Source organism: Fulmarus glacialis, unplaced genomic scaffold (assembly GCF_000690835.1).
Source record: "Fulmarus glacialis isolate BGI_N327 unplaced genomic scaffold, ASM69083v1 scaffold8282, whole genome shotgun sequence".
Classification (NCBI taxonomy): Eukaryota; Metazoa; Chordata; class Aves; order Procellariiformes; family Procellariidae; genus Fulmarus; species Fulmarus glacialis.
The window spans coordinates 106,784-117,291 of record NW_009195902.1 but is presented as its reverse complement, the minus strand read 5'-3'; the positions used below and the strand labels follow the sequence as shown (position 1 = coordinate 117,291).

Genomic DNA, 10,508 nt, shown 5'->3' with positions numbered 1-10,508 from the left:
TTATGATGGATGAAAGTGCCATATAATTTTTAGCCCATAAATTTACCCTCTGATCATCCACCCACCCAGGCAGTAATGTGGGTGGAGTTCTCATTACTATTAACAGAGAGTTGCCATTTAAACTTCCCATGCATCAAGCAAACAATAGACTTCCATTGCGTATACATGACACTGCCATTGATCTGGTCGATCCTGAGTTGCAGTGGTGGATGTGGTCGGTGATGCGTGAATTAATAGGAAAGGCCCAGTTAACTCTTTTCATGAATGTCTATATTAGTCAGGACTGTCTTTGCAGTAAAGTGCTAATAAGAAAATCAGCATTGATACAGATAGATGACAGCCCATAGTGGTGGTGATGTTAGAAAATAAAGAAATTATCCGTGATTTGTTACAGACTTGTGCAACACTGGTGTGGTTTTAAAACTGTGGAAAAAGATTGATATCGTATGTTCTTTAGCGATCTGGCTCTATTTCTGCATGATGTGACTTTTTATCTCTTTACCCTTCATTTTCAAGGCTCACGTAACAACAGCATAGATTGACAGAGATTTAAAACACAGAGTGTACATGGGTTCACATCACTGTCCTACAGAGAATTGTGTTCAAGACTAAATGGCGGGGGAGTTCTTTCAGTAGCTCGGAAGAAATGCTTGTGTGATTGGAGTCAGATCAGGAATATTAGGCATGTGTCCTGCCTCTTGGAAGGATGATCTGAGCATGAGACTTTTGCGGAGCAATGTGCTGCTTCATTAAAGAGAAGCCCAGGTTTGCTGGGTTGCCTGGTTTTGAGCCTCGTCTGCAGCTTTTTGGGGGAATGGCCCAGGTTTCCCTGGAAAGGGTGGAGGAGATTCCTGTGCAGGATAGCCCGTAGCTTGGTGAGGGTGCTCCCCAGAGGGGTGAATATGTAAAAGATACTGAGACGGAGATGGTGGTATGCGTGGGGCTGTACCAGTGGAACGGGAGGGGATCCGGGGATGGCAGCCATTCAAGGCACGTGCAGAAGCAAAAGCTGTCATAGTTCCAATTTTTGTGAATAAAATTGTTACTTTTCTAAGATATATGGGGCTGTTTGGGGCAGATCTAGTTCTCGTACTTAAAATTGAAATCCATTTGTGGATCTGGGTCCTACAGTCTGGCAGAGCTGCTGAAATAAAAATTGTGAAACAAATATCCTGCTTTCTACAATGTCAGTGTAGTCCAAGGGCCAGTGTTTATACAGAAATATATTTGTAGCAATTTTAGAAGCACTATTTTTGATATAATTAATTATCTTTTTTCAGTAAATGGGGAAAACCTTTAATTTTGTTTTCACCTTGGTTTCCATAATTTTGTTTCCAGCAGAGTCAAAATGTCAGACAAAAGCGATTTAAAAGCAGAACTTGAGCGCAAAAAGCAGCGTTTGGCTCAGATAAGAGAAGAAAAGAAACGGAAGGAGGAAGAAAGGAAGAAGAAAGAGGTAAATATGCAAAAGCGCCTTTTAGATAGCTCATGCTTGCAGAAGGGGCTCGCAGAGGTTTTGACATCTCAGTGTTGCATACTCCAAGGTATCTGTCATGTGGAATGAGATCCTCAAGCCCACATCAGTCTAAACTTAAAATCAAAATGGTTCTTTTTAGTCAAGAAAGTTGGGGTGAGGGAATTGCTTTTTAAAACCAACGCACTGTCAGATGACAACAGTTTAGACAACATGATGTGTATGTGTGTGTAGAAAGAAAAATTGATTTGCCACAATGCTTTTTGCTGGGCTCTCCTTCGATGGAAAGGGAGTGGGGAAAGACAGAAAGACGGCTTCCATTTTTTTCAAGCCATTACAATCTAAATATGTATTTTTGTACTCTGAAGACTAGTTTGATTACTAGCTAAGGTAACAGATTTACAATTATTATTCTGCAGTAAAGTAAAACATAATTGCAATTGCATTTTCATCTTCTGGCATGGGTGCATCTTTCAGTTCTGTTAAAGTTTGATTGACATATTAGTTTATTTGTCCTTGACAATATGCATTAGGTTTTTCATTAAGGGATTTATACTTCTTTTTGTTCAGTCACTTAGTGGAACAGAGGTGAGAATTGACAGGGAGTGGATATTCATTTTCATGCAAAGTCAGAGAAGCATTAAGTGATTGTGTTTCCTTTCCTTCAAATGTCAACACTTACCGTAGTTTAAAGCACCTGTTATCCTTTACTAATAACCGGTTTCCTTTTAAACTGACACTTTAATATTGTACATGAATTTCATGGAATTACTGTGGAAATGTGATGTGATCCAAGAAATCAGCGTTCCAGTTTTGGCTGTCTTTTTAATCTTTTTTCATTTGAGCCATTTTTGTGCAATTACCAGCACACCCCCCAGTGAGGCTTCTGGAGTCACTAGGGGAGTCCTCTGTAAGCAGAAACTTTAAATGTTAACATTTTCAGTGTTCATTACTAGCCTGTTAATGAATTAGAGGGAAGGGAGCCAAGCTAATGGCTCGAGGAAGCTATTAAGTCCTTTCCTTTGTTCCCTGCCTCTGATTTTATGCCTCGTGGAGATCTTGTGGTGGTTGGAACTTTCCGTTGGCCCCGATAGCCAGATCCAGCTCGGGACACCCAGCTCTACAGATTACGCCATGGTGCCTAACAGTGGCACCGTAAATGGGGTGCACTGGTATGCCTGATGGCCTCCAGGAGTGAAGTCTAACATTTGCTTAGGTGCTTAGCCAGGTACACTGGTGCAGAAATGTTGTCTACAACCCTACGTACTGTGAGATATTTTAGGCTAGCTCATGGGAAGAGCTGAGCACAGGACTATGCCTGAACTTTGTCGTTGTCTGTAAAAGCAATGTTCTTCTGTATCCTGGCCATGTCCAAACTGAAGGGTGGGGATGCTTCTGAACTTCAAGGTTTTCTGTTGTGCCTGCACCAACATCACCACCAGGCTGAGGCACTGTGCAAGTCCCCTGTGCCCCACACTCTGGTTTCAGCAGAAGGGAAAACCTCTCTATGTGGAGGTTAGATATAGGATCAGTCAATTTGGAAGCAACCTTATCCAGGATCCCAAGTATAGAGGCAGATGCCGCCAGACATTCTCTATAAAAACTATGCTGGGGCCAGACGTTCTCTATAAAAACTATGCTGGGATTGCTGTATTTAAGACATGATAAAATGATAGACACGACCACTTGCATTTTGTTTTACTTGCATTACTAGTTACTGCACTGGACTACAAAGTAGGACGTGGGTTCAGTTCCCTCATCTGCCTGGGAGAAGGGCTGCGAACCTGTTTCTTTCAAGGGAGTCTCTAACCACTGCGCTGGGGTATCGGTGTTTTCCTTCCACCTTACTACATGGGGGAATGAAGAGCCAAATGTAAGGGATTCTGGCTAATGGAGATGTTGCTCCTACTGTTTCTAGGTCCCAGTAGACCAGAGGGGGAGGACGCTAATGTCTGGAAGCTTCAAGTAGATATAGTTATCTAAGCAAAGAGGGAAGGGTATTGTGGACCATTAGATTTGGCTGTTAGTGCCCAGGGCTGCCAAAATCCTATTTTAGATGCGTTAGTCCTTTCCTTTGCTCCTGTTAGATGTTGACGTTTATGAGAAAGTATTTTTGTTGCCAACAACTGCTTGGGACCAAATGTAGGCCCTTAAGCTACATCACTGAAGTCCAATGGAATTTTATTTCTTGATCCTTGAGTAAGTAGGAAGGGGCCATTTTTATTCAGGGTAATGATATCTGTTATTCTATGGTCAGCTTTTATATTAACTGAATAAGTTGCATCTGAAGAGTGAGAGGCAGATGTCCATCAGTGTACTGTAAAAATCCTTGCAAGTATACTTGCAAAGATCAGTTTTCCCATGCATTCAGGGAAAAATATTGTTACTGATACATGGAGTATAAATTATCTAAGTTATAAATTATCTAAACATATCTAAGTAAATTTCAAAGTGTACATAAGCAGTGGTGCATATAAATATTTTCCACTTAATTGCTAGAGCTGATTATATGTGGATGAAACTTTTCTGTTTTGTTTTAACTCAGGCTGATCTACAGCAAAAGAAGGAGCCAGCTCAGGAAGATTCTGACCTAGACCGCAAAAGAAGAGAGACAGAAGCTTTGTTACAGAGCATTGGTATATCCCCAGAACCACCTCTAGGTATTTAAAAGAAGCACACTGTAAAGCATTCAGCTCTGCTGCAATGAATGCATTCTTTCTATTAAAGCATGCTTGGCTTTTTTGATTTTTGGCTGTATTAGTGAAGTGAACTCTTCTGTTTGAATGCCTGCCATACCATTCACATATACCAGCTCATGGCATTTTGAGTACTTGTCATTGCCAAAAACATCTGTTTCATTTCTTCGAGAAATTTTTGCGAACGTAATGCGGGTTGGTTTTGCATACCAGCAGTGATTTCTTTTCTGATGGACTGTTTTATCTTCTCCCACATCTATCTGATGACCCACAAAATAATATTATAAATGCTGTACTTCATTAGCCCCACATTTTGTTTCAAAAATTCAGATGACGCATTTGCTAAGGAAGGAGGAGCATAGTCATGTGGGAACTCCCATTGATTTTCTTTAAAAATCAAGGAAAACTGGAGAGGGGAAATAAAAAGACAAATTACAACTAGCAAAAAGCTTATCAGATCGTTCTTGTAGATTTTGGATCTGGTTTCATGTGCTTGCCCTCTTTTTTGGTTTTGATGTTTCAGTTCTAGAATCTGAAATCCTCAGTTTAAAAACACAAGCTTATAGTATGTGAATATTGGTTACCTTGATTAAGTTCTGTCTTTAGGTGGCCCTAAAGTGAGAAATTTCCTTCCTTCCTTCCTTCCTCCTTCCTTCCTTCCTTCCTTCCTTCCTGTGCTTTCTTCTCCCTTGAATCCAGAATCACGGTCACTATTTTAGCTGAAATATTGGCCCCTCTGGAGGTACCAAGCCTTGTCATTAAATTCGTTGGGGCTGAATCTAGGATTTTACCCCTAGATATTCTTGCCTGTAATATTTAGGAAAAACTCCAAATTTGACAAAATACTGAATTGATTTAGGAAGGCACCTTAACAGATGCTTGGGTGCGTATGCAAGTAGATTGTGACATTCTGAATTGGGATTTCAATTCATAACTTGCATCAACCAACATTTATTGAGAAAAGTTACTGGTTTTATAAGTTATGATATAGTGACTGAAGCTTTTAAATACCACTTCTCAGACGAATTGTCTGACAAGTAATGGTTAGGTTGTTTTTATGTACCATAAAATATGTTTTGTAAATTATATCGTGATATTATAAAATCAGATACATTTTTAATGTTCTAGCATTTAAAATACTCATTTTTATCTAAAAATGAGCATATATTTCCTTATCATATTATTAACTAAACACATATATTCATGTAGCAAATTATCAATTCTTATCTTAGTTAATTATTTTGTGTTTGATACTGTCAAAAGAACATGAAAATTCACATATAAGATGATTCGATTTAGTTAAACAATAGTATTTTGTCCTCTCTCATTCCCTGTATATACACTCACAACTAATATACAAAGGAGGCTTTAATTCTGCCTTCACATACGCACGTGATACCCAGATCCCACTGTGAATATAGAATACATAAACAGCCACGACATACCTGTAACCTGCCAAAGGGCTGTCACGAAAATGAATTCACTTTTCATGCTGCAGTCATTTCTGTGACAGTCTCTAGTGAGAATCTGCATGAAATGTTTGACCACATGGAAAATCCAAGCCTCTTGTCGGGTCTGTCATTATACATTATGGAGCATAACAAAATAGTTTAAAGTTTTACTCCGTTAAATCTATAAAAGGAAATGCACATGATTTAAACCAAATGGGAAACTTCGTTCTTGCATTAAAACCCCTTTTTGTGTTTTATTCAATGTGGCTGCTTTGAAGAATACTTGCATTAAATCTTGACTGGAGCCATCTCTGCATTTTAAATATTTTTGAGAAACCATTTTAAAAGAAATCAGGATATTTTAACTTTTTTATTTATTATTTCCTTGCTGAAGAGCTTTAACTCGGGCTGACCTTGAGCTATGAACTTCCTTTCCTGTTTCAGGAAACAAAACTGCCTTTGCATGAAATATGCTTCAAAAGCCCTGGCAAGCCAAAGAGAAAATCATTGCTAGAACTTGGGCAAATAGCATCTAAACCAAGGGAAAATTTTCCTTGAGTGTTGAAATCATGTCCCACCCAAAATGGAAACTTTATATGACCTAAATTACTTAAAACATGATTGCTGAGCAAACTAATATGTATTCTCACCATCTTTGGGAAATGATTTTAACTTAGCTGGATTTCCTTATTTAGCTTTTATTTTTGATGTCATATCCACACTGCAGCCTTAGACCATATCTAATGGACACTGGCTTTTGATTTAAATTCAGAATTTGAAAAGTATGCTTGTTCTATTGCCTACTTGACTTTACCAGAAGAGTTCACTTAGTTTTTTGACAAGACAAGCCCCTGATATTTCTTCATACTTCTAAAATCTTTTGCAAGTCAACTTTAAACTGTACCCAAGAAAACAAGTGCCATTTTATTTCCACAGATATCTCCTCCATTGATTAGCTGTAGATTCCCATTGGGCTTTCAGTCCTGTCTAAATTCATGTCAGTTTTAACACTTCCAAAAGACTTAAAATTCACTTGACTCTCTTCCTTTTCTTTTTCTTTCCTTCTTTATTTGCTTTCACCATTTCAAACTCTCCTACTCATTCATCCACTATCATTTTGGTCCATTGGTTTTGATTTGTCTGACACTGCTCTTCATCAGTGCAGTCGCTGCATGTGTTAACATGGGATACCTGTTATTTTCATTATTTAGTCCCAACCCCTATGTCTCCCTCTTCGAAATCAGTGAGCACACCCAGTGACGCAGGCAGCCAGGACTCGGGAGATCTGGGACCCATAGGAAGGTAAGACACAGAGTTGATAGCATTGAATGAATGTGTTTTTTTCACTTTGCTCTTACTTTCCCATTTTTACCTTTGCTGCCTGTCTGTAAATGTGAACGTGCTGTATCTAACGTGTACTTTTGTTTCTGCGTTTTCCACTGTGTGTTACCATCCGGTAAGACTGGTCTCAGATGTGAGGTAAATAAATGCATGCAGCAAGCAGATCTTAAGCTATGAGCCCCACACCTCATATTGGAAGCAAGAGCTGAATTTACGCTTCTAAAATGGCCCACAGAAAGCTGTTAATTCTGTGTGGATATACACTAAAAACAGAGGGAAGTGCCCAGTGGTAGAACCTGTTGCTCACGTGAGTTACCTTTGTTCCCATAACCAGTCCCCTCTGAAGTCCTCCCAGGTGTAATGCCAGGCTGCCTCGGGTTCTCGCGTGGCTGCTCAGGGCAGTGTGTGCCACCGGCAGTGGCAGGGGAGAGCTTGTACAGAAACGGGCTGAAACACCCGGGGACCCACTGCCAATTCTGCCTTGGAAACTGCGGGAATCGGTTTCGTGCAGAATGGGAGGGAAGCGGCTCTCTTCTTGTTGGAAAGGGGTGGTGTAAGGGATGGGCACAAGAGCAACCTTATCTTCGTTCGTACGGCTGAAATAGGAAATGAAGTGGCAATCCCAAAATAATTCCCACTCTGGAGTAGAAAAGAAAGGAGGAGGATGCTGGTAAAGGAGCATGTGTTCAAGTAAGAAGAGGTCCAAGCAACTATACTGTATATTTTGAGAAATGTGAAAGACAGGTTCTAATAGCTCCTTTTGTATCAAACTATTTCAACATAAAGCTGAGCTGCCAGCTCATCCAAATCTGCGAGCCAAGACTCTGCTAATCACTTGAAAACACAGTGATTGCTCTCTGCAGTCAACAGTTATCAGGAGTAGACACCATACCTCGACAGACATCAACACTGATGTCACAGAGCTTCAGGTCACCAGATTTCATACTACACCAGCCTTCTGCTTAGAAGAATCACACTTCTCTTAGCTGAAATTATATTGTGTCCCCCTTCAGCCGGATGCAGACACCATCCGTTGTGATGTGGAGGTTGCACAGCTGCTGCTGGAATTTGCTCAGCCCTTGTCCCAGGTCTACCCTCTAGAAGAAATTGAGGTTGTTAAGTAGAAAAGCCCTAGCCTGTAAGATATGGCAGTTTAAAACACAGAAAATAGTGTAACGCTACATTCATAAATAAATGCAGTAGACTTCAGCAAATCAAAGTACTTTGAGCAGAAAAAAATTGTTTTTAAGTATAGTCTGCTGTTCACGAAAGTTATTTCCCACAGTCCTACGTGAAGCTATGACAATGCTGGCTGGAGACTTCTAGATTTCTGGTTTTCTTCTGAACCTTAATGGTGTAACTTTTTTACTGTTAAGGTAGTGAAATGCCCTTGGAAGGATTTATTTTACTGTGACCTATGCTAGCACTTTGACTCAGTCAGCAACAAGCAATGAAAGCACACGACCACGTGTCCTTGCAGAGGAGAACAGTTTGTCCTCTTCTTCAAAGCTCACAACGTACTGCATTGTGGGCATTTGGTTTGGATCCATTTTCTGGCTTCTTGTGGCCACACTAGGAATTCTGTGGGAATCCCAAGACCTTGTTTGTAGTCCACCAATTTGCTTGCCATCCTTTCTGGTATTGAAAGGGCTGTGTTGTGTGCCAGGAAGGTCGAGGGTGTTTGCCTGGAGTGATTGGTTTGTGGTAATGGAAATTCGATGATGTCTGGTCCAGGCCCTGGGGAATCTCTGTAACCTGTGGATAGTACTGGGCAGCAATTAGTTTGTCACTGGGTGCAGGTAGATGTGCTCAGTGTGTGGTTGTGTGAAAAACTACACTCAAGCGTGCATGTGTGATAGAGCAGTCAAACTTGGTGAGGAAGATGTTGGTGAACCTGTCATCACAGTGGGTAAACGGGATGAAACCACCTCAGCTGTTTTCTCTTTGAGAGATGCCTAGACCATACTTCTGACTTATTTTGACTACTGCTTATATGAATGCCTGTTTATCTGTATAAGCAAGGTTACTCTGCTTCATTTTAATGTACCCTTCCATTTCCCTCTCTACACTAGAGGGCACTTTCCCTGGATCCCCTCTCATACCATCGTGCTTGTAAGATCTTCCCCTTTTTGCCATTCTGCTGCAAATTTGCTGTACAACGGTAGACTGAGCACAGGCATTAGAGGAGAGCAGATTAGTTCCAAAGCTGCTAATGCCCCAATCTCGGAGAGCACGGCTCGTCTGTTGTTGTTGCTGCTAGCACTGCTGCAGAAATAGCAAGCTCGCACAGGCTGGCAGAAATCCTGCATGCAGTCTGATTACTCATTGCTGAAGTGTTCTCCAGAGGAAGATACGGATATTAAAAAAGAAGCTGTGAACTCATAGATTTTGGTTCACTACAGGAGAGAGGCCCTCCTGTTGAAGGCTTTGAAGAAAGAAAGAGATCTTCGTATGTTCCCATCTGAGGCAGCAGTTTCTGGTGCAGAACTAGGTTGGGTTCATACTTCTGTGAATTGTTGGCACTTCTGGTAGTTGTCAGACTTAATATATCGGTCTTAATATTACCAAGTATATCTGAGGTATGTTTTGATTGGCAAGCACCTGTGATTTCTTACAGAACGGTGAACGTAGTTTAGCCAGAAATCCAGGTTTCTGACATCCACTTCTCAGGAAGGACAACTAATAAATTGGTGAGAGTTTGGACAGTGTTAAGTAGTTGTTATCCTGGAACCACAGACCTCACTCTACCTTACTTTGCAAGAAGAAAACTAACTGGTAACTTGCTCACCAAGTGTAAAGGTTATATGGGGAGCAAAAGGGCTCCAGCAGGCAATGTGTGAGAGCAGGAAACTGTTTGGCATTGAAGCTGGACATATATAAAACCAGAAAAACCTTGTAAAATTTGAATGGTGAGACAAATTAATCACTAAAGATCCTATTGGATCTTCTATCACTGGACATTTCGCATTCAGGATCATGTGCCTGCCCAACAGGCAGATAATAGGTCAAACAATAATTCATTCAGAAAAGTCGTAAAGCTTTCTTGTTGCACAGGAAGAAAAGCTGCATGGTCACAATGGTCCCTTCTGCCATATGACCTATCGTCTAGTAGTGCTGCTATCCTGCAGGACCATTGTCCATTATCTCCAGGACAATAGCTAGAGCAATGTTGTCTTTTCCCTGATGCCATTAAGCTTATTAGGAGAAGGTGTGGGGCGGACTATGTAATAGCACTAATTTATGGAACCATTTCTGCCCTGTGCAGCCCAGGTTTTTATGGGTTTTTTTGCTGCTTGACCTTTAGTACCACGTTGCTATTTCCACTAGGGATGACACTAGGTTTCAGGAGTGTTCCAGCTTCCACCTGAGCCATGACAGCAACAGTAAGAATGAGCAAATGTTAGATGAATAATGGTGCTAGAAACTATTGACAGTTTTCTTTGAATGCTTTCAGTTGGACAGGACAGCCAACTTTTTTTTTTGGTGGTCTTGGGGATCAATTCTGGGTAGGCAGATTCTGGAAGATTTTACCATAACTGTGCGCTT

At 40.7% G+C, this 10,508-nt stretch overlaps 1 protein-coding gene across 1 annotated transcript in view; it reads left to right on the top strand.

The window, feature by feature from the left end:
• Nucleotides 1–1,348: 1,348 nt before the first annotated feature.
• The window catches only part of LOC104084416 (cytoplasmic dynein 1 intermediate chain 1), a gene marked incomplete at its 3' end in the record, with an annotated part of 103,000 nt that continues 93,840 nt past the window's right edge, over nucleotides 1,349–10,508 (top strand). Inside the window, exons 1-3 of the mRNA XM_009588250.1 lie at nucleotides 1,349–1,456; nucleotides 4,020–4,134; nucleotides 6,833–6,923. Of these exons, the coding sequence (XP_009586545.1) occupies nucleotides 1,349–1,456; nucleotides 4,020–4,134; nucleotides 6,833–6,923 (314 nt within the window). The remainder of the gene's footprint in view (nucleotides 1,457–4,019; nucleotides 4,135–6,832; nucleotides 6,924–10,508) is intronic.